Below are 25,368 nucleotides of genomic sequence, written 5' to 3'. Positions count from 1 at the left end.
GGCATGTTCACAGTTAAACCCATTCATGAAAAAAATGTTGGGTTTATCCAAGGGTCTTCAGAAAATGGCCCTCCAGTTGTTCAGGAACTACAATTCCCATCATGCCTAGTCATGTCTGTGAATGTCAAGAGTTTTACAATGCCTCATGGAATGCGTAGTTCCAAAACAGCTGGAGGGCCGTAGTTTGAGGATCCCTGGGTTTATCCATAGACTTGTTTTCATTGGAAATTGCACACATGTGGGATTTAAAATACTAAAACATTATAATCATAATACACACATAATGTATTCATTATTACAAAAATGTACAAATCAATCCAGGATTTCAGACGAAAAATACAAAAATCATTTACAAAATTACTAAACCTTATTCCTTCTTGCTTATCAAATTCTGTAAAAATATTTTATAAGTAGAAACTGACAGATCAGCTGATCATTTGTTGCCCCAGAAATTCTCTTTTCTTTTCTGAGCACGTTCTAGAACTTGTGAGGCCAAAGAGCTAGAAGCTGCTGACCTAGCAGAGATCTGGGAGAGTCGATCATCTGAAAACCAAATGGCAGCATAAGTATTTACAAAAACAAACCGGTAAAGAAGACAATTTTTCAGATGCTATCAGTCAAATAAAAAAAGGGTTCTTTGAAAATAAAATACATACACGTACACTATATTACCAAAAGTTTTGGGATGCCTGCCTTTACATGAACATAAACTTTAATGGCCTCCTAGTCTTAGTCAGTAGGGTTCAATATTGAGTTGGCCCACCCTTTGCAGCTATAAGAGCTTCAATCCTTCTGGAAAGACTGTCCACAAGGTTTAGGAGTGTGTCTATGGGAATGTTTGACCATTCTTCCAGAAGCGCATTTGTGAGGTCAGGCACTGATGTTGAACGAGAAGGCCTGGCTCACAGTCTTCTCTCTAATTCATCTCAAAGGTGTTCTATCGCTTTGAGGTCAGGACTCTGTGCAGGCCAGTCAAGTTCCTCTACCCCAAACTCGCTCATCCATGTCTTTATGGACCTTGCATTGTGTTGTGCATTAGTGCGTAGTCATGTTGGAACAGGAAGGGGCCATCCCCAAACTGTTCCCACAAAGTTGGGAGCATTAAATTGTCCAAAATGTCTTGGTATGCTGATGCCTTAAGTGGTCCCTTCACTGGAACGAAGGGGCCAACCCTGGAAAAACAACCCCATACCATAATTCCCCCTCCACCAAATGATTTGGACCAGTGCACAAAACAAGGTCCATAAAGACATGGATGAGCAGATGCAAACAAAAGGATTAAATACCTAAAACCATAAACTTGTGCCAGTAAAAAGCTAAATAATAAAAATGATATATAGAATATACTACTTAGTGTTACATCCATACAAATAATAATACTAAGTGTCAAGGTCTTATAAATAATCAATCATTCTTAGTGTTAAAGTTCATCAATTAAATAAATTAAATCCACTAGTGACCCTCCTCCAATCATGAATTAAAATCATCCAATGCTAATGAGTTTATATTATATACTGTATATTTGGATGTTGCATAATATATACACCCATTTAGAGATATAGAGCCAGTTTTTGATCATACAAATGGAGATAAAGCTGATACATATAAGTATGTGCTTGTCTACATTAACATGGCCGCACATCAACAATGGCTGTATGTAGATTAAGACCTTTTTTATCTATGGAACCATGGCAGACTATCCCACTACCTGCCTGGATAGATAGAGTAGAGTAAGCTAGAGGCTTGTCAGCCCCTGATGACATACTGCTGCACGAAACGCGTAAGTGAATCTCAAATGCTAATTTCACGCCCCCGCATCGGGTTCCTAGCGGCAGCTTTACATGTGAGTTTTATAAAGTTTTTTATGCTGAAGCATATGTGGGTGTTCTTTTAATTTTGTATTTGTGGCTTTACGTAATAAAATACTACACAATGGTCCCCCTTGTCGGCTTGTGAGCTTTGTTACTACAACTGCTGGTTAATTTGTCTGCCTACTGGTGGAGCAGTGGAGGATAGGAGAAGAGATCATTTTTCTTGTCACTAGCACAAGCATGCTTAACAAGGGAGATTACTACTTGGTTTAACCTGGCCAATCTTGCTGCAATATGTTTGCAGCCATTCCTTCTGGTGAGTGCATGATTTACTTGGTGGCTGGTGGACACTACAGATTGGATGATTTTAATTCACTATTGGAGGGTGGCGGATGTCACTAGTGGATTTGATTTTTTTTCTTTTTTGATGAGCTTCAACACTAAAGTATCATTATTTTTAAGACCTTGATACTAAGAATTATTATTTGTATTTTTTTTTATTATATTTGTAGTGTATTTGACACTAATTAGTATTTTCTATATAACATTTTTATGATTTATATTTTTACTGGCACAAGTTTATATATATATATATATATATATATATATATATATATATATATATATATATATATATATATATATAGCAATATATTGCTAATACTGTAATACTGGTACTTTGCATACAGATACTAAATATGTCAAGACACAGCAACAAACTACAGTACCCAAAATTGTCTATATGCAACATCTTTGAAAGTCCTCACAGGCCAACTTTGAGTTACCTATAAATGATGGCCCTAGAATTATTCCTGCCATCTTGGTGTGGACAGTGATACCCAACATGTTTTACTTAATTGTCATTCATGTACATGTGCATCTGTGGGTGTATGTGCGTGTGCACAGGGGTATTTAAATTCTTTTATTTTACTTTATATTTTTTTTTAGCCCTTTTTTTCACACAACTTTATTCCTTACACAAGGCGAACTGAAAAGTGACAAGTACTTTTCTTGGAGACATTAAGGGTCTTCTTGACCCCTGATGCTTCCCGTGCTCTATGGCAACTCTAAGTGAGGTCCTTGTTCAGCTACTTCATCTGACTCTTTGCAGCTGCAGAGGGGGACTCTTGCTCTCTGCATGGAAGTAGTGGTCTCTCTGTAGAATTCCAACACAAGCCCTACTAAATCAAGCCTGTAGCTCTGCAATCAGAAAAGCTCATGCTATCTGTTGATTGGAGAGCTCTGACTCATCAGGGGGTCTCAGCAGTGTTGAACCTCTACAAAGAGATCGCTGCTTTCCCACAGAGAGCAAGGGACCCATTTTGCAGCATGCTGACATGCAACAGGCTTTTCTACTCAGGCTGTGGCTGTTTCAAAATAAAGCCAACTTTGCACATCTTTTTTTGCTTCTAGAATGTATTTACTGTATATACTCGAGTATAAGCCGAGTTTTTCTGCACATTTTTTTGTGCTGAAAACGTGCCCCTCGTCTTATACTCGAATAAAAAAAAAAATGTCCCCGGCTGGCCCGACGTGCTTTAGATTTAAAAATGGTGCCCCCCCGGCGCCAACATGTCACCGTGCATGCGCCACCGCCGCTCGGGGCAGGCCGTACACGTTCGGCTATTCCCGGGAATAGCCAAACGTGTACGACCTTTCCCAAGCGGCGGCGGCACATGTGCAATGACGTATTGGAGCCGGGCGGTGCCATTTTTAAATTTAAGGCGCCTCTGGAACAGGTAAGTGAAACACAGCCGCACTACCTGCCATTATGCGAGGCTGCGGGCATACTACAAGGGATGCAGTGCTGCGGGCATGGTACACCTGCACCATGCCCGCAGCACTGCATCTCCTGTACCATGCCCGCAGCCCCGCATTCTCTTGTACTATGCCCACAGCCCTGCATTCTCCTGTACCATGCTGCCGCCCTGCATTCTCCTGTATCATGCCCGCAGCCCTGCATTCTCATGTAGCATTCCTGCCGCCCTGCATTCTCCTGTACCATGCCTGCCGCCCTGCATTCTCCTGTACCATGCCCGCCGCCCCACATTCTCTTGTACTATGCCCACAGCCCTGCATTCTCCTGTACCATGCCCGCCGCCCTGCATTCTCCTGTACCATGCCCGCAGCCCTGCATTCTCCTGTACCATGCCCGCCGCCCTGCATTCTCCTGTACCATGCCCGCCGCCCTGCATTCTCCTGTACTATGTCCGCAGCACTACCTTCTCCTGTACTATGCCCGCAGCACTGCTTTCTCCTGTACCATGCCCACAGCCCTGCATTTTCCTGTACCATGCCCGCAGCCCTGCATTCTCCTGTACCATGCCCACAGCCCTGCATTCTCCTGTACCATGCCCACCACCCTGCATTCTCCTGTACCCTGCCCGCCGCCCTGCATTCTCCTGTACTGTGCCTGCCGCCCTGCATTCTCACCCTAGGCTTATACTCGAGTCAATCGTTTTTCCCATTTTTTTTTGTGGTAAAATTAGGGGCCTCGGCTTGGCTTATACTCGAGTATATACGGTAGCTGATTTAAACTGAATATTCAGTTGGGCTTTGATAGTTGCTCGTAATAAGATTCATTACAGGGCTCTACTTCAAGTCTAACTTGGTTTAAAAATGGAAAAAGCAGTTAATTATTACTTTCAGCCTTCCCTTCTTTCTGAGAAAAACATGGGGCTGCCACTGCTGACCTCCTTCTAAAATTCTTCTGACTCTGAACAAATATGCAAATCAGGAATGTCAATGATTATCATCTGCATACTTGTCCAAGGTAATGACACAAATATTGAAACCAGAAGATCAGCATTACTGCCAAAAAACCAGGTTTCTTTTAGGAAAACAAAATTTAAACTATTCGATTTTCTCTTAAGGCTTCTTTCACACGGTCCGCCTCTGCAGGCGGATCCGTGTTGCTCAGCGGGGATCGATCCGCGATCCCCGCTGAGCCGGGCGGATGACAGCTCCGTCTCCGCTTGCAGAGCGGAGAGGGAGGTGTCTCAGCACCCGCTGCCCTCTATGGGGGATCGGAGGAGAGCGGACCGCTTGTCCGCTCTCATCAGATCCGCTCCGCTCCGATTACTGAACGGATGGAAAAATAGGGTTTCCATCCGTCCAGATTTCAGCACAGGATCGGATGCGGATGGCAGCGGGTGTCAGCGGAGGTGACCTCCGCTGACACCCGCTGCCCCATAGAGCTGCATGGAGGATCCGATCAGATCTGCCTAAAAAACTGACAGGCGGATCTGATCGGACCGCCCGTGTGAAAGAGCCCTAAATCTAAATTATTTTCATAAAATAAAAAAAACTACATTATATTGATATAAGCAAAAAAACAAACAAACATTTTTTTCCCTATAAGAAACATAACTATATAAATGGCAAAATTTAGATATTCATCTTATAGATCCATACCTTCAATGCTATCGTCATCATTTATAGCCGAACTGTAGAAGCCGATACTGTTAAAGTTCCCTGTAAATAAAGTGTTAAAAAGAATACCATAAAAATCAAAATGATTTGTTACAGGAAATGGACACAATATTTATCTGACTGATAAAGTTTTTTTCACTTTTACAATTCATAATCGTGCAATCTTGACCAATCTCATTGGCATACACTGTTTTATTTGTATACATTTTCTGCACTCCTAAGAATAAAAAAATGGGAAAGATAAAACTTAAAGGGGATTTTCAGAACATCTGGAAATTATCTGTATTCCCCTATGTATTCATTTTATTTTAGATGGCTAAACTGATTTGGTTATTTGGCACATACAAGGTACAGACATGAAAGTCTTAGATAAAAAATACATTTTTTCAATAATATGAACATCAAAGGTTTAAAAACCTGTAAACAAGGAACTTTTACTACGTAAATTTACTAGTTCATTTTTTTTTTTTTAATAACTTTTTTTATTATTGCAATTTGCAAACACAATACAGACAAAGCAAAAGGACACAATGAAGGACACAGTCGCACACGCAGGAGTCATCGAACAACATATCATAATTACTGGAACTAAGCGACCATGAGTCCAATTCAAAGGACTAAACGAAGCTCATGTCCACACATAGAACCAGCATATCTTACAAGTGGAAGATGCCAATTTAAGAGAAGGGTATCCCCAGCAACATCCTGTTCCCCTATTAGGAATATAAAAAAAAAAACACAAGAAGTGGCCTAAAGTATTATTATTTAGCTAACATTGAGGCTGTGGTTGGGTCAGCTAGCCATTTAGGCCGTACTTTATCATATTTCTTTGGAAAAGCCCTGTGTGAATAGGTATCTTTATACATGGGGAGGTTGACATTTACCAGATGCTTCCAGAAATTGAGGGAAGGAAGAGCAGTTTTCTTCCAAGATATGGTTATGGCCTTGAGGGCATAAAACAGAAGCAAACTTAGCGTGGTCTGCCCTGCCACTGTGGGGACCAGCTCCTCCACTAACCCCAATAGACAGATGTTCACTGTAGGTACCAGGGAAATCCCAGTTATTGAAATAATAATAGAGATTACCTCCTCCCAGTATTTGACAAAAAGGGGGCAACTCCAAAAAATATGTGAGAAATCCGCTGGGGAATAATTACATCGCCAGCATTCTTGGGAATCCATAGGTTCATATTGTATATTCTGTACAGAGTAAAAAAAGCTCTAGGGACAAATTTAAATTGCATGAGCTTTTCCCTTTGTGAGACCAGATGATGGAAGGAGAGGTCCCAGACATCCTCCCAGTCCTCGTCATCAAGCTCCGGTACATTGCTCAGCCACCTCCGGCGAAGGATGCAGAGGTCGGGGAGGGAGACCAACAGGAGATAATTATACAGCACTGAAGTGGGTTTCTCCGAACACTCAGTCCGAAGAACGTGTTCCAAATCAGACTGTTCCAGCCTGAGGGAAGTGTTAGGGAATTGACTATGAAAACCATGGGACAATTGAAAAAATCTGAATGAATGAGAAGCTGGGACGTTATATTTAGCAGAAAGGGATGAAAGGGGTCTCAGGGAACCATTAACAATAATTTGTTAAAAAAAGAATTTAGAATCGCCGCCTCCAAAATTGTAGAGGTAGTATACCTGTCAGGGAAATCCACAACCTAGCCGTCACCAGCTGTGATGCCAAATAATACCTATAGCAATCTGACAGGGCTAAGCCCCCCCTGGAGGTAGGTCTCATCAAAGTCATCAATTTATATCTTGGTGGGTGGGATCCCCACAGGAAGGAAGAGAAGAGTTGGTTTAGCTGCATAAAAAAAGATTTCAGAATCCATTGGGGCGAGTGTCTAAACAGGCAAGTGAATTTGGGAAGTATCTTCATTTTTAGCAAGTTTACACTCCCCAGGAGGGACAAGAGTAAATTCTCCCATATTTTAAACCAAACTTTTGTAGCCTGGTACACTGGAATGAGATTAAGCCTAACATAATCTGCAGCACACCCAAATATTTGAATTCCTCTACGCACTGCAGCTGCAAAGTCGGAGGAGCAGATTTCCGGGCATCCGGGTCAATAGGAAGGAGCAAGGATTTAAACCAATCAACTTTCAGTCTAGTAATGGTAGAGAATGCTTCAAGAGACTGAAGCTCCCCCTCCAAGGAGGGAACTGCATCCTTTAGAAACAGTTGCAAATCATCTGTGTACAGAGCCATCCTCTCCTCCAGCCACGCAATCCTCAAACTGCGGATAAGTGGAGATACCCGTAGGGCCTCAGCCATTGGCTCCATTTCGATTGCAAAAAGGGCAGGAGAGAGAGGGCAGCCCTTCTGGGTACCTCTGTACAGTGCAAATTTAGCTGACAGGTCTCTTTCCAACCTAATTACAGCTGTAGGTCTTTAATAAATTAATTGTAACCAGAGAATTAAAAGCATTGGGAACCCCATCTTTCTCAAGACCTCCCATAAATAGAGCCACTCAACGGTGTAAAAAGCCTTTTCTATATCTAGAGAGGTGACCACCCTAGAGCCCTGGTTTGAGTGAGGTGCATTGATATTGGTAAACAAACCTCCTTAAATTGACATCTGTGGCCCTATGTGCCATGAACCCAGTTTGGTCTGAGTCTGTTACCGAATGTAGGAGTGTGTTCAACCTACAAGTGAGCAACTTGGTAAGAATTTTGAGGTCGCAATTTAGTAAGGCAATCGACCCATAGGAGGCGCAAGCCGTGGGATCCTTAGGAGGTTTATAAATAAGGACCACATGGCCTTCACTTCAAAAATGGGTGGAGTTTATGCTAAGCATTGTGTAAAAAGGGACGCTAAAAGTGGAGCAAGGGGAACCCCATTGGTCGTATAGAATTCTACTGGCAGACCGTCAGGTCCAGGTGCCTTACTATTGGAGAAGGACTGTATAATCGCCCTGACCTCGTCCAGGGAGATTGGGCACACTAAAATGGATCGCTTCTCATTAGAGAGCCAACCAAGGGCAACATTGTCCAATAGGAGCAACATTCCAGACTGGTCACCCGTAGTAGACAGGGAGCAGGAATACAATTTAGCATAGTACAGTCTGTATTCTTCCAATATGTCCTCTGGTGAGGTGAGCACACTGCCAGAATGGGATTTAATCTCTGGAATCAGCATAGAGGGCATGTCATGCTGAGACAATAGTGCTAAAAAGCGCCCATTTTTGTCCCCCTGCTCAAAGAATTTTTGCTTACATTTAAAAAGATCCAATCTGGTGACTTTAGCCAGATGTAAGTGCAGCTCTCTTTTTGCTTATTACAGAGAATCAAAGTTGTCAGTGGTAGGGTTAGCGTTACAACAATATGTTTGTTCAAGCACCTTGTCCTGTAGGTATTGCACCTTAGAGTCCTGGTTTCGTTTGACAGCAACTATGGAAGAAATGTAATGGCCTCTCGTGAAGGCCTTAAAAGCATCCCATTCTATATCTGAAGAGGATGATTCCCCATTTAGATCCCAGTATTCTTGTAGAACAGGGGGTGTCTTCTTAAAGATTTCTGAATGGGAGACTCATTGAGCTCTCAGACGCCACAAGGATCCATTGAAGCACGGTCGAGCACGAAGGACCAACTCCAAAGGACAGTGATCTGACAACCTACTAGGCAGATAATATGTTTCCATAACATCTGCCAAGAAGAAAGGATTGGAAAAAGGCCAAATCAATACGGGAAGAGGTTTGTGTGATGAAGAGAAGCAGGAGTATGCTTCATCCGTGGGGTATTTCCACCTCCATGCTTCAGTGAGGCCAGCTGCCAGTGCCCAGTTGGACAGGTCCCCTGAGAAATGTTCAGCTGGGGTGGGCCTATCTAAAGTAGGGGATAAAGTGGAATTGAGATTGCCCATAAATAATAGTTTATCCGGACAATAGGGGACAATCCTCTCCAGAATGATATATAGAAATTCAGATGAAAAGGGAGGGGGAATATATAAAGCTACAATTACATATTTCCGATAGGGATATGTGTATACATGTTCAATAATACATGGTAGTGTTTCACTAATAAGGCTTGAAACCCCTCTAGCATAATTTGAATACATTGTATGGAAGGCCCTCTGAATCCAGGGTCTCTTCAAGGCCATGATTTTGCTGCCTGTAAGATGCTTTTCCTGAAGCAGGATTACATGAGGGGCCCGGAGTTTAAGATATTGAAATAGCAGTGCCCTTTTGAATTTCGAGTTTAGGCCTCTAACATTCCCCAATATAATTTTACCTCTTCAAAAGGTGTGTGAGGCCATGATAGAGAACGAAATAATTTATAGGAGGAACAGGTGTACCAAGGACTGGAGAGCATCTGAGAGGCAGCAAGATAGACGTGAGCCACAGACATACAGTATCTCACAAAAGTGAGTACACCCCTCACATTTTTGAAAATATTTTATTATATCTTTTCATGTGACAACACTTAAGAAAGACACTTTGCTACAATGTAAAGTAGTGAATGTACAGCTTGTATAACAGTGTATGTGAGATACTGTATCAACATAATTGCAATGTTCAAAGAAAATAAGAATAAAAAAAAAAAAACAACAAAAAACCCAGAACAATTTTGGCACTGATTGCTGCCAGGATTTCTGCACCTGTGGGGCCAGCAGCTGCCAGATCATGGGAAGTGTGTGGCAGCCAACATGGTCAGAGGCCTTGTGTCCAAGATGACCGCGGGAGGAGAGGGGCGGGGAGCACTGATTTGGGAACCAGTGGTGCGCGGCTTACTCTGAGATATCTGAAGTCCTGGGGATGAAGGAATCTGCCTCGGGAGAAACACAGCATGAAGGGTATAGCCGAAAAAGTAAAGGAGCCCAAATGGTGTTGCAGGATGTCGGCAGGATCGGAGCTGAAGCGCCGCTAATCCTTCCTCGATCACATCCCAGCCACACCCCCACTACTTAATATTTTTAGTGTTGTAGTAAAATCAATCCCTAAAATTATTCCTAAACCTCTATTGAATGCAAGGACACATAATGCTGCACTATAACAGGGGTATTAACTGTGCATATGAGAACATTATATGCTGGGAAGTGTGATTTTTGCTTTTACCAATTTTTTGAAACTTACATATATTTTTATATTCTTTTAGTGTGCTTATGACCTAAGCAATTATAGTTTGCCCTGTTTTGATCACAGTGATCAGTCATAAGGAATCTGAGTAATGTCTAGTACTCTTTTAACATGCATATAACCATTCATTTTACCATTATGCTGGAACTCTGGATCTCGCAGTGCTCCCTGTATTCGGCATGATGGACTCCACTGTCGAGGTAGTGGTAAATAAGGATACTTTAGAGGTCTGCTGACAGGATATGTGATTGTTGCTGGGAAAGGCTTATTGGAAATACATGGACTTGGCCAGGGATCCTCTCGAAGTGGCAATGGATCTATGGTCTTTAGACCAGCAACTGGTGGAGATTGTGCAGATTGCTGATAATCCTGGCATGCAGATAAAAATATTATTAGAATGGCAGTGCCTCGCAAAAAAGAAATATTTATTATGGTTTTATTACAATTACAGTATTTATTAAAACTACAAAAAAGTTATGATCAATAGTATCCCTATTACAATAATAATAACTTTGTTCAACCCAGAAACAAAAAAAGATGCAGACAAACATTTTAGGGATTCCTTTTTCACACAATAGAAAGTAACAGTAATGCCCAGTAAAAAGTACCAGAAAGGGTTTTTTTTTTTGCATTTTCAGGTACCTAAAATATTTTTTATTGCAATGCAGACAATGATAAGGAATATTAGCCCATAGATTACAGTAATAGTTACATTGTAGAATATTTGAATGCCTACAAAATTATACAGACTGATTGAATACCAAATACTTGGCTGCTCTGTAAACAATCATATTTTCATAAGGTGTAAACAAGAATAAAATGTTGGACCTGAGAATGCTTAAGCACATGTCATATTTGCTAATGAGCCAATTTGAGTCTGCATTTAATAGCCCAATTAGTCCTCCTACTAAATTTCAAATTGTAGAGCCTAAAAAAAAGAAAGTGGGGTGGAATGGAAGAGAAAGGAAGGAAAAAGGGAAAAAGTTGGCTTACAGGGTACAGGTGAGAAGCAGAAAAAGAAGTGCTGGAAAAGGTTTAAAGGGGGAGAAGGAAAAAGTGTTAAAAAGGAAAGAAATAAGGGAGGGAGGGAGAGCAAGGAAGAGGCAGGGGACCACAGAGGCTGCTGGGGTGCTTAAAAAAAGAAAAAGAGGAAAAGTTAGTCCCTACATTTCAGAGGTGAAAGAGGCGTGAAGTTTGTTGAGAGAAGGGAAAGTAAATAAGCCATTGTTGTCAAATTGAAATAATTTTATAAGAGTGTCTTCTCATAAGGAAGTCAATTTTTATTGATAAGTGTACCCTGAACCCTAGACTTAAAGAGGAAGTAAAGTCTTCTTTTTTAATTGTACCTACAGGTAAGCCTATAATAAGGCCTACCTGTAGGTACTGTGAATATCTCCTGAACTTGCACAGTTTAGGAGATATTCAGAGTGCATGCAGCCGAGGACGTCATCAGCGCATGCGCTCTGACCATGCCGCACCTTCAGAGCCCGTGCCCCAAACAGCATGCGCAGGAGTGACGTCATCGCAGCTCCAGCCATTCACAGTGCCAGAGCCCATGAACCTGGAAGAAACAATGAGGAAGATGTCAGCTGTCTCAGTGGTGTGAGGGGGCCACTGGAGGGCTTCATTCCAAGATAAGTATTTCATAATGAGCTAGTATGCAATGCATACTAGCTCATTATGCCTTTGTCTTATAGTTTTTTTTTTCTTGAGGTTTACAATCTCTTTCACCTCCTCAAAGTTGAGGCATCGGCATTTCCATGCTTGGGCTAAAGTTTTTTTTTGGTAGCTACAATAATATGTTTTTGCTTTAAAAAGGGACGTTGTCCATGGGTTAATGAAGAAGGGCCTGCCATGGGTTTTTTTTTTTAGGTTAATCTGTAAGATTGGATCAATAATTGTGCAGACCCTTACAGACACGAGCCTTCAGGCAGGACCACCAAATGTGGAGCATTCCTTGAAACGCGTCAGCCCCATCACCACGGACACCTTCCAGTCCTCCTGCTTTACCGAAAAGCACCTTGGTTCTGGAGTTCTTCGGATTGCAAAAAGAAACCTTTCTTATGCTTACTTTTAGCATACGTTTGTGAGTATAATGTATGGCATATCTTTTAATCTCCCAATAAATGTCTTGTGATATTGCACTAGGTCGGTGCGCCCTTCTCTTGTTTTCTATGAGATCAGGAGCATAGTGCTGGGTGTAATGTGGGGGCAGGAGCGGGAGCTGCCAGAGTTCATAATAGCAAGCTGGTGACTGGTTGCTAGGACTGGTTGCAAGCAATCACTGAGAAGCTCCTGCCCGCCATCCAACTCCCGCCTCCCGCTCTCCGCCCCACAGTTAACAAGAGAGTGGTAGAGGTTGGGGAAGGCAGAGTTGTGGTCATAATCCACCGTTTGGCCCCCATGGTCGACCGGTCGATCACGATCGGCGACTTCCTGACCCCCAGCCTACACTGTGTGCATTAAAAGAAACACACAGCCTTGTAGCCTAGGATCAAAGGTGCTATTAAAGTCCAAGTCCTTATTTTTTTTACAAAATACTACACCTGTAGCCTAAGATGGCAAAACATTCCCCTGTGCCTCCCCCTTCCCTTCTGCAAACTAACAGGCTGACTCCAGACTGCACTGTTCATTGTTCAATCTCCCCTGTGAAGACCAGAAGTTCAGGGAAACAGCACTGAGAGAACATGAGACAGCAGCATTAAAAGTTTTAAATTATAAGTGTTTATTTAAAAAGATAAGATGTAGCAAATAATTTAGTCGGGAATGTTTATTTTATTGTGCTCAATGTGTTAACCTATGTATTAAGGTAAAAAACCCTCCAGTATCAGCTCTCCCCAGCGCCACCACAATACTTATTTGGCTCCTGTTTGATCCAGTGCTGTGCCCGAGAGCAGCATCGCTGCTCTCTCTCTCCTCGCAGGCACAGAGGCAGCAGTGGGAGCCATTGGCTCCTGCTACTGTCAATCAAATTCAGAAAGGAGAAAGCATGGGGCGGGGCAGGGCTGGACTGTGTATGTAAATGGACGCACAGCCTGGCTCAGAAGCAAGCCCACACGTCTGCCCTCATAGAAAGATATATTCATCTAAGTCCACTGTCTGGGTCCCTAGACAGCACTGTTTCCAGGTGCAGCTGTAGATGTGCCCATGCTGTCCAGTTCTCAACAGTCCCCTTGAGTTGACGTCACTGCTGCAGACTTCTCTGCTGGATCCTGAGAGGACTCCACCACTAAATAACCACTAGAAAGAGTCCTCGTCATGCAGGCAGTAACATTAACACCTAAAGAAGGATCCTGCCTCCTGTGAACAGATATCAAACAAAGACTAAGGACTGGAGCATCACATAACCACGGCGTATTTTTTTTTATAATACCAGTAATCAGTTAGAGGGGGATGGGTGGGGGTAGAAAAAGGGGGAGTCTGGATGGGCTTTAAGAATCACAGCATGGGAAATGCATCATACTAATTTGGAATCCCCAGCTCCAGTATCTACAATCAAATTCTATTGAGTTTCAGGAATTTAACTAAAGATATGAGCAGAGGACACTATGTCTCTATGAAGACAGTACATTTCAAAATGTGCTAGCATAAACTACCGAAAAAATCAACAATATTGTCCACTTTGTTGTTTAGATAAAGCCCAACTGTAGGAATTTAATTGGGCCCACAGCCTGAAAAAAAAAAAATGTTCAAACTGCAATGCTCATCTATAATCCAGAGCAGTTCCAGACAGTACAATCTTTTCTGCCACAAAATATCCTCAGCCTTCAAGGTTGATTTATATCCATTGTCTTTAAACCCGGAAGACTGAGGACATTTTGTGAGGGCTTCATAGGCCCTTAAGTGGGTGTCACCATAGCACCAGGCAATAACTGTGTAATAGTGCATAGTACAGCGCTAAGGGCATCATGTAAGCACCCCTGTCAGCATCATTGTGGACCGCCCAGCATGGAGAAGAGGCAAAGAGGATCCTGCAGCATCATGTGACTGGACTTTAGAGAAAGTAATTGTAAAAAAATATAGAATTAAAAACAGCTTGTGTGGGGAGAAGGGGGGGTTAGTGCCGAGCCCAAACTGAACTTAAGGATAACTAGTCACCAATGGCAGTTGTAAAAAATCCTAATAATCACAACTGATCTGTTGAAGTAGTGCAGATTTTTACCTCTTAATACTTTATGTTTTTAACATTAATACTTAATGTTTTTTTAATTTACTTGTATTCTCCCTGTCCAAGTTTCAAATGAAGTGCTGAGCTGTAAGGCAGCCCTATCTCCTGCCTCCAGCAGCCCAGACACAATTAGGTTAGAGTTAACAGTCAGTCAACCAGAATTTTCAATAGAGCAGGTCAGAAACGCTAGCCTAAAAATTTGTCAGTACAAATTCCTTGAATTAAAGTTCATATGATGACACTCATTTTCCATACAGCACCACTAAAAAAAGACATAGGGTCTGGGGTGATTGCTACAGCAGCCTAAATCACTGAGAATTTCCATGATTTGCTTTCACTTTGATGTCAGTCTTCTAGTTTGGTGGTCACTTGTGGATTATTTCAAATGTTTCATACCTTGGCATATGTCTCCTTTGACATATTTATGGTCATGTAACTTCATGCTTGTATTTGAACTGGAACAGATTATGGTGTCATGAAATATTATTCATGCACTATAATCATCTAATTACTAAGGCCGCTCTATATTGAATGCTTGCAGTTTTGTGATTTCTAGAATAAAATATTTTCCTTACCCTTTTTGAATTTGTTTCCTTTACACCTTGGAAGGCAGTCTTCTTTGGGGAGCCTTGTTTTTTAGAAGATCCCTTATATTTATCCTCTTGTGTATGCTGATGATTTTTTGAAGGTGAAACTAACAGAGCGCCCCCTTGAAAAAATTAATACACTATTAAATTTCTTTCTACAATTATACACTCATAGGATTGGGGAGGGTGGGGAGGGGTAAACAAAAAAGCCCAGTTTGTACAGCAGAGGGGAGGGAGGGTGTAAGGGAGGCAACATCCTACTGAGAGTGAAGATCCACTCTCAGTAGAATGTTGCCTCCCTTACAAAGAAAAATGAAATAAAAGCAATGCATTCCAGCATCCCCAACACATACCATTACATTCTTCTGCTGTTCAAATAGTTGCTCCTGTACCCCTCCATACATATAGGCCTCGGGCAGCCTGTCTGAAAAAACTCCTTAGTAGCTGACCTCCCTCCATCCTGCCTTATTGTCAGGACAGGCTAGACATTAGAAATGCACTCCAAGAAGCTGCTCTACTCTAGGTAGTGCACTACTTGAATAAGCCAGAGTGGCAGAAGGGGGTGAACGTCTAACATCAGGCCTATCCTGCTATGTAGTGGGGTCAGCTATTAAGAAGTTTTTTCCTACTATCTTCATGCAGCCTACATGCATGGAAGGGGACAGTAGAAACTACTTGAGCAGTGGAGGGGGTGGTATGTAATATGTTAATTTATACAGTATATAAAAATGTCTCATGTACATATAATAGTTGAATGCTTTCTAAACCCTTACAATACTTGATGTTTTGCAGGTATCTCACCCATTTAGCTCAGCAATGTAGTTACCTGTGTGAGTATCTGCAATACATAAATTGTTGGTGGGACTTGAGCAAAGGTCTGGGAAGGAAAAAATTAAAAAACAATTTTTGAATCAACATTTGCCTACCAGTAAATAATGTGGTAAAACCCACTTTTCAAGCCATATTTTCGTGGAACACATTAACAAATGCATTATAAATGGAATATTGTGTTTACTTCCATTGCAAAAATACTGCACTATTTATGACATTAGAAGGTATAAAAGATAATAAAGCCACATTTCCCATGCTTTTACTTAAGGCCCACTTGCGGACTATTAGAGAATATTCAGATAGTTTTAGTGGCCAATCTGATACTGCTTTCCACAATAGCAATCTACACAAATTACTTTCCAATATACATTTTATAAACATGGATTTTTTTTTTTAGAAAATATGTTTTTTCTTAAAATAAAATAAGAAGTGTACAACATGTTTAAAAGAAATGTAAAGAAATGAAGAATACAAATTTTTATTAATCCAAAATTTCATTCTCTAGATCTGTCCTTTAAAAAATATTACCTGTGGCTGGAGTTGTTAGATCATGGTGGGTCCTCTGGGCCAGTCCTAAGGTTTTCAATTTTGGCGTAGGAAGTCTTCCTTCAACTCCTAAAGTTACTGAGGTACGCTCAGATTCGTCATCTGGGAAACTGGATTTTGTGCCATTGATTCTTCAAGGAAAAAAATATTGTAGCCAGCATTAGGGCAAAGATCTGCCATGAAAGATGTATAATACCTCTATATTTGTTGAGTCAACAACCAAAGTCCATCATTTTTTTAACTCAATGAAGAAAATGCTTCGACACCTGGCCATTAGATCTACTTAAATGTTTACTCCAGTCATAGCTGAAAATGAAGTACCGAGAAGCAAACCTGCTCAGTACTATAGTTTTTCCTCCAGGCATTTCTTTAAAGCAGCAATCTACTCCCTTTTACAGCAATATAATGATCTTAACCGCTTGCCGACCGCCGCACGACTATTTACTGCGGCGGTCAGCCCCTCACAGGCAAAGCGACGTAGTACTACGTCGCTAGCCTGTGACGGTCTAGGGAGCGAGCGTGCGCTGCTGGAGGCGCTGTCACGGACCCCCCCCCCCGCGTGTGTGACCGGCGGACCGCCCGTCACTCGCGATCGTCCGTTAGAGCAGGAGAAAGGCAGGCGGCTAATGTAAACAAGCCGCCTGTCATTCTCCCCTGTGTAGGAATAGTGATCATACGGTTCTACTATGTAGGACCGTTGATCACTGTTCTTACACCTCAAGCCACAGCCAATCACAGTTAGAATCACGCCCCTAGGGACACACATAACCCTTCCTCTCAAAAAATGTAATGTCACTGGTAACCCCAAAAGTGTAAAAAATGTCAGTCAAGGATCCGATCTGTCTGCCGCAATGTCGCAAAAAAAATCGCAGATCGCCGCCATTACGCGTTAAAAAAAAACAACAAAAATGACAAAAATCTTTCCCTTTGTTAGTAAACGTGATAACTTTTGCGCAAACCAATCAAAATACGCTTTTTGCGATTTTTTTTTACCAAACATATGTAGCATAAAACAAATTGGCAGAAAATGTTAAAAAATTTTGATTTTTATTTTTTTTTTTTGGGGGGAATTTCATATAAAAAAATGTGAAAAATATTGTTATTTTTGCAAAATTGACGCTCTTTTTTTATTTATAGCGCATGATCAAAAAATCGCACAGGTGATCAAATACCACCAAAAGAAAGCTCTGTTTGTGGGAAAAAAAGGACATCAAATTTGTTTAGGTACAGCATCGCACGACCGCGCAATTGTCCGTTAAAGTCACGCAGTGCCGAATCGCAAAATAGGCCCTGGTCAGGAAGGGGGTAAAATCGTCCGGGGCTTAAGTGGTTAAGGTAGACACCTGAACTAAATTCTGGAACACCCTTGTTTGCTAACTTTCATATACAGCAAAAAAGTCAGCACTAACAAGGTAGCATTAGTTAAATTTGTATTTAAAAAAAAAATAAAAATTAATACATAGAGCTAGCTCTTTTGCTTAATGTTTAGCAGTTTTATGTCTTTAGGCAGATCAGATGGTCCAACAGGGACACACCTCCCTCTTCCTCTTCCATTGAGAAAAGTTCTTACAATAATTACACTGCTTATAACACAATCACAGTATCTCCCCATTCACAGATAGTGTTGCAAGCAGTGTAATCAATAAAATAATTTCTCGGTTTAGAAGACCAGAGGGAGCATATCCCAGATTGTACTGCTGTTCTGCCTGAAAACCCAAAGCTTTTTACCACTGCAGCTCTGGAATCCCGGACACATGCTATCTCCCACAGGGAGTGTCTGTAGCTGGGTTGTAGCTAAAGCTGTCTGTTGACAATCCAACAGCACATCAAACCCTCCATCAATGGCTTTTTCCTGCTGTAAACAACCACATCCAGGTGCACAAATCTTTCTTCCCAGAATAAAGACTGCAGGAGGCAAAGGGAACTGTGGGAACAAAGGGAACTGTGCAGTTGATAGTACTTCCTCAAAGTTGGCCAGCATAGGGATAACATCACTTGCCCTGTCTCAGGAAATATTCCCAAGCCTTCCTGTAGGTGAAGGTCTTACAGCACCAAAGTAATGTTCAACAGGGTCCAGATAAATGAGTCTACTGACAACAGGAGGACACCTAAGGAAGCAGACACTGAATGCTCCAGGAAACAGGATCCAGTTCCTAGTCATGAGGATGTACATAAGTCAAAGAGGGGGTGGGGGGAACCACCCCATATACCCTAACAGACTATGGGTGAACATTCAGAGATCATTATATCCATAGGAACTGCCTGCACATCTCACCTCAAGTCAAGAAGAGAGAAAAAGGAAGACTGAAAGTCAACAAGAGAAGGAGATGTACAGCAGGTGTGTTCCTGGCACCCCACCACGCTGACAATGGTAATCGCTGTTATGTCGAGGGCTTCAGGTCCACCACCCTATTGGCGTTAAGCATTCTGAATGGGCTTTTTCAGTAGGTCACCTACTGAAAAAGCCCAATCAGAGGGTAAGACACGTATAAGGGGGAATACCAGTGTCAGCCTGTTATCTCTTGTGAGTGTTTTTAATCTAGTATATCTTCAATAAATGTGGGAATACAGAGAGCACTATGGTTTTTGTTTCATGATGTTTTATGCTGAGGACTGACGAGCGAAGAGGAAAGGTGGCAGGTTCACCCTTACATGGGAAGTTAAGGAGACAAAGAGACCTTGATACATTCCCCATTAGAGGGATCTGTCAAGGGCATATCTAACTCTGTGCTGGGGTCAGAATTATTCTTAGGTGAGTAGGCACTTTACCACTTTACTAGTTGGTGGTGGGGGGTCACCAGGAGCACCGCAAGGATTGAAGTGTCACAGTAGTCCACAGTGGTTTCTTACATCAATATAGGAATTTTGTCATATTTGACCCATTTTTGTTTTCTGCACACAAGTCCTACTGTGTGATACCAGATATAACTGGACATTTTATATATTTTTATTTGTATATGGCACACTTGATTGCAAAATTTTGTTGCATTTCATATGCGTGTTGCTATTCACATATTTGCCACGTTACATGTATTTCTTTATTTTTTTATTGTATACCTTTTTGCGCTTATTCATATATATTTTTAGCACCAAAACATGGTGGTTGTAAGTGAACATACCTTATACAGTAAAGTGTTAGCGGCAATTCAGCTTGGGTGATTTATTTCTTAGTTCAATTTTTTTAGGGAGCTTGCACTGATTAATTTCACTACTTAATTGGCATGTTTGTTAGTAACTCATTGGTGCATAGTAAACCTAATTTTATTTGGTTGTCTGCATATGATTAATGCATCGAAGGAAGCTTACAAGTCTTAATTAATCAGTGACAGACATTTGAGGACATATTTTCAGTTAAAAGCGGCCCAATGCAAATAGGGATTGTGGTTTCCCTCAAGTTACAACCATCTTTTGATATAGTTTCACTGTCAGCAATTGTCTCATAGAAGACTAAACATTCATGGGTTTTCTCAGTGTGCATTCTGCAACTTTCTGAGTTTTGTCTTAGCATAGTCATAAGACCAATTCCCTGATTGCTGAAGTCAGCAGGTTTGCATTGAAACTTTCACAGTTTGCCAGTGCAATTCTCACATAGTCTATGCCTTAATCTCAATAATGCACTTTCTCTTTTACTTTTACACTTGCCTTTTTGTCTAAGCCAGACTGGCAAAGAGTGGTTGATCTATATCTACATCTGATCAAATCTTTTTTTAAAAGAAATGTGTCATGAGAGGAATAAGCTGTCATTCACTGCTAAAATTCTTCTAAAAATGCTCTTTGTCTGACTATTGTAGCGATCCTAAAGCTGAGTATAGATGGATCGAAATAGGACCAGTTCAGCAGGAATTAGTCAAATTTTGATCTGTGTGTGGCTCTTTCGGAAAAACTTTTGTTGATCAATGTCCAGAACCCTTTGGCTGCAGCCACTGATCAGTGTATTCTGACAGCAGTGGGAGCCACTGTCACAATACAATGTCCTAGTGGAGGGTATTCCTCCAACCACCTTGTTTCTGTGTATAGAAAAATCTGTTTTTTTTTTTTTTGTTACATCCTGAATAAAAAAAGAAACTTACTGTCTATGCACAACTTATGTAAACCCAAAATCAAAAACTGACCACACCTGGCATAAGAGCACAGCTTTGCCAGTTTTCTAGCTGTGCCGTGAACTCCCCCAAAGATCAGACTTGTGCTGACACGCCCCCCCCCCGTGCAGAGCCATTCACTGGGAAGATCAGTGTGCTGCTGTTTCTCCTTCTCTAGGTCTCTGAGTTCCTGATGCAGCTGAGAACAGAGGGTATGTAATCAATTATAAAAAAAAAAGGGGTAAAAAATGTGTTTAGAATGTTTTTATATCTATTTAACAAGTTGTCTTGCCTTTCATTTCTATTTTAATCAGAATGGGTTGTTTTATAAAGTAAAGGTTTACATATAGTTTAAGTCTTCATTATTTTCACTGTCCTTACTAACACAGATTAAACTGTATGTGAAGCCTGGGCAGTGATGCGGAAGTTGTGGCCCCTCTGTTCCGTTATACAAACTGACACCTTTTTATTGTTTGCAAGGGTATTTTTTATTATTAAAATATGTTTATTGAAGCATACTACACTATGGGTGTCGCCTCTGTTATGTGAGTCCATTGCAGGGCGCATGAAGGATCTTTTAAAGGGCCATACACCAACTATATGTGATCACTTTAAAGTATAAGTAAAAGCAAAACTTTTATTTTTACTTTTAGATAGAGTGGAAATGGATTAGAACACTTGTCAGTTTTTATTGCTGTCTGTGCCCCCGTTAAGGGGATCTACCTTTTCTATTTGCCCTTTTACCATTATCATTGAATCTGAAAGTAAAAGAAAATCCCACATTTAGGGTTGTCCCCAGAAAAGCAATAGCAGGGAAATCTTCAATGGGGACATGTTCTAGTAACCTGGGGGTCCCCAAGGATTTACCCTAATTTGCAGGGAATTCCTCTCACTTGGCTTTGGGACAGAAAGTGAAGGGAAATCTATGCAATGGGATACAGATGGTGAAATAAAATCTGACAGGGGTTATAACCCTCCTTTACTCTATCCAAAATGAAAAAAAAAAAGGTTTTGGCTATAGTTCTACTTTAACCGCTTGCCGACTGCTCACAGTATATTTACTGCGGCAGTCAGCCCCTCACAGGCAGAGTGACGTAGGTCTACGTCGCTCGCCTGTGAGGCTCTGGGGAGCGAGCGCACGCCCGCGGAGGCGCGCTCCCGCTCCCGCGCGGTCACGGACCCCTCCGCGCGTGTGACCAGCGGACCCGATGTCCGCCGGTCACTCGGCGATCGTCGGGGGAGAGGGAGAATGTCAGGCAACTTGTGTAAACAAGCCACCTGTCATTCTCCTCGCTGTAAAAACACTGATCACATTGATCTACTATGTAGATCCGTTGATCAGTGTCCTTACAGCTCAAGCCACAGCCAATCACAGTAGAAAGCACGCCCCTAGGGACACACACAGCCCCTCCCTCCCAAATAAAGTTAACCCCTTCACTACCAGTGTATTTTTACAGTAACAGTGCATATATATAGCACTGATTACTGTAGAAATGTCACTGGTAACCCCAAAAGTGTCAAAAATGTCAGTCAAGGGTCCGATCTGTCCGCCCCAATGTCGCAGTACCGCAAAAAAATCGCAGATCGCCGCCATTACACGTTAAAAAAAAACACCAAAAATGACAGAAATCTTTCCCTTTGTTAGTAAACGCAATAACTTTTGCGCAAACCAATCAAAATACGCTTTTTGCGATTTTTTTTACCAAACATAGGTAGCATAAAACAAATTGGCCGAAAATTTTAAAAAATTTTGATTTTTACATTTTTTTTGGGGAATTTCATATAAAAAAATGTGAAAAATATTGTTATTTTTGCAAAATGTACGCTCTTTTTTTGTTTATAGCGCAAAAAGTAAAAATCGCACGGGTGATCAAATACCATCAAAAGAAAGCTCTGTTTGTGGGAAAAAAAGGACGCCAAATTCGTTTAGATACAGCGTCGCACGACCGCGCAATTGTCTGTTAAAGTCACGCAGTGCCGAATCGCAAAATATCCCCTGGTCGTTTAGCAGGAAAATCCTCCGGGGCTTAAGTGGTTAAAGTGGCTAAAAGAGGAGTTTTTCAAAAGAAATCCAAACCGAGTAGAACCACAATGCAGCCCCTAAAAAAGGGGAAAGAGATATTTGACCTGGAACTTTGCGGGTCCACCATTTGAGGTGAGCGCATGAACGAACAGTGGTGGGAAATGGGAATCACTGTCTTGGTTTAACTAACACTACACATACAGTACATTATATTAAGAAGATTATTTTGGGGAAGTCAAGAACCTACTGGATGTGTATGCTCTTCATTAAGAGACTTTGAATTTACACAAAAGAGATATATATTTATATTTATGCATACCTCCCAGCAGTCCCGGATTGGGCGGGACTTTCCCACACTTATACTTGTCCCGCAGTCCGACTGTACAAGGGCTTTGTCTCGCATCACCCCATCTATTGATTACATAGTAACTTACAGTGCAAGTGTGAATATCGAGCAGAGCCAGGGATTGGTGAGCAAACCCGCTGAGTGTGCTCTATGCAGCTGCTATGAAAGAGTGCGGCTGTCAAATTCAAGCTGTGATGTCGGGGATGGGCAGGACTGCTACCCAGACCTGCCCTTTTGTCAAGCAACCAGTGTATAAGGAAATGGCCCACAATTATACATTGCTAGCAGGAAAAGATGCCAAGGTTTATAATCAATTGTCCATTCACATACTGTACCCAGGGTCTTTTTTTTTTCAGCCTTGTGCTAGCCCTGAACTCACAGCCCTGCTTCTGCAGTTAAAAGTGAAAGTAACATCTCTCACACAGCTCCTACAGCCGCCTCCCTGCTCTGCACTTAGAGCCGGGACAAGTGCTACTGGTCTGACCGAGTGCAGCATGTTCAAGGGAAGGAGAGGGGTGGGCTGCACCGTAATCCTTATCTCCTTCCTGGTCCGGTATTTTGGAAGCTGAAAATAAGATGAGTGTGCACTTAGTGCGCTGAAAAGAAAAATAAAGCTATGACAGTCAGTTACAGAAACGTGCTTTTACAAAGGTAGCCACGTGGAAGATGGTAGAGCTTTGGGGAATAGGAGGACGGAAGAGAGGGGTGTATGTGTGTGTGTCTGTATATGTGTTTGTGTTTTTATGTGTGTGTGTTTGTTTGCATGTGTGTGTGTGTGTTTGTATGTGTATTTGTATGTGTGTGTGTGTTTGTATGTGTATTTGTATGTGTGTGTGTGTTTGTATGTGTATTTGTATGTGTGTGTGTGTGTGTTTGTATGTGTATTTGTATGTGTGTGTGTGTGTTTGTATGTGTATTTGTATGTGTGTGTGTTTGTATGTGTATTTCTATGTGTATGTGTTTGTATGTGTATTTGTATGTGTGTGTGTGTTTGTATGTGTGTTTGTATGTGTTTGCATGTGTGTTTGTATGTATATGTTTGTGTGTTTGTATGTGAGTGTATGTAGAGGTTATAGCTAAGGACAGGTACAATAGCGAGATGTGAATAGATGAATGGACTCTGTACCTCGCTCTCTCTTGAGCCCTGTACCTTGTGCATAACTTACTCTAGAACCCACCTTCTTGTACATAACGTACTCCAGAATTGCACACTCCAGAATTGCCTGGCACTCTTCTGCACTCTGTACACAATGCACTACAAAACCCTGCACCCTGTGCATGATATACTCCAGAGCCCAGCACTTTGTACATAGCATATTCCAGAACCCACCATCTGACAGCTCTGCTGCCCTTCGCCCGGTGCGGACCTTTTTTTTTCTTTTCGGGTCACATTCCAGTGTTCATCTTGATTGATGATGGATCCTCACCAGATGATATTGTTGTTTTTTTGTTTTTTTTTTAATAAAGGATTTGTCAAAAACTGTGTCTGCGTTTTTATTTACTTCTTGACACATTTTTGGTGAATGAGTAGGCTTGCCAGCCCGCTCCTTAACAACCAGCTATTCACTGGTTGTTAACGACACCAGAGGCCTCTGCTTAGACAAAAAGAAACACTGGGCATCGGCGTTTAGCAGAGCTTAGGAGCTGTCAGTGTTTTTTTCTGCAAAAACGCTGCTATTCCAGAACACGCTGGAAAAGGTTTTTTTGGGGGTTTTTTGCCACTAAACTCTCCTGCTACAAAATGCTGCTAAAAGTCTATGTGTGCATGAGCACATAGGATAATATGGAAGGAACTTTAGAGGCAGTAAAAAAAACATCTGACACCCCGAACAGTAGCATCAAAAACGTCCAGTGTGCATGAGGCCTAAATGTTAACATTGTACAATACTTTACTCTCTTAGCACTGGCAGCTTGACTCTAGAGCATAAATATTATGGCGAGGCTAGATTTTACTGAAACCACTGATATAAGATAAGAACAACAGTAGGCAATCCTAAAAAGACCCTGTTGGTACAGGGACAATATAGGATATAACAATACCTCCAGAAAGAAGAGGCACTGTACCAACCATTCCTGTATCCCATGTCTTAAAATGTTGCTTCTTTACTGCTGCCCATCCATCAAAATTATTCTATACTTCTGGGTGTGTGATGTTCTGTTACCCCCACCGCATGCAGTGGTTCTTCCCAATAGCTTATATATCACTACAGTATGTACAAGCCCTCGGGAGAAACCAGCGTGTGTGACAGGGGAAACAGGTATTTGACTTATCCTGCCAGAGCAGCATCACAAGGGCATTTCAAGACATGGGCTGCAGGAAAGGTAAGTATAATTGCCTCTTCTTTTCACAGATATTGCTATTTGCTGTTTTGACCATGTAGTAATAGGGTCAAATTCAGTAGAATCTAAGGGGTTGATTTACTATAGGCAAACAGACTACTTTGCAAGGAAAGTTATACTTTAAAAA

General features: G+C 41.6%; 1 protein-coding gene across 2 annotated transcripts in view; it reads right to left on the bottom strand.

Annotated features, from left to right (window-relative positions):
• Window positions 1–228: 228 nt before the first annotated feature.
• The window catches only part of MDM1 (Mdm1 nuclear protein), a 98,323-nt gene continuing 73,183 nt past the window's right edge, over window positions 229–25,368 (bottom strand). For both annotated transcript variants that reach the window (XM_082256974.1, XM_082256975.1), the window contains 5 exons: window positions 16,436–16,584; window positions 15,065–15,198; window positions 10,456–10,690; window positions 5,226–5,285; window positions 229–543 (listed from right to left, as the gene is read on the bottom strand). In XM_082256974.1, the coding sequence (XP_082113100.1) occupies window positions 434–543; window positions 5,226–5,285; window positions 10,456–10,690; window positions 15,065–15,198; window positions 16,436–16,584 (688 nt within the window). In that variant the 3' untranslated portion in view covers window positions 229–433. The remainder of the gene's footprint in view (window positions 544–5,225; window positions 5,286–10,455; window positions 10,691–15,064; window positions 15,199–16,435; window positions 16,585–25,368) is intronic.

The sequence above is a fragment of the Pelophylax lessonae genome (genome assembly GCF_965119305.1).
Source record: "Pelophylax lessonae genome assembly, chromosome: 4".
In the NCBI taxonomy this organism is placed as follows: domain Eukaryota; kingdom Metazoa; phylum Chordata; class Amphibia; order Anura; family Ranidae; genus Pelophylax; species Pelophylax lessonae.
This window is presented reverse-complemented; position numbering and strand designations above follow the sequence as displayed.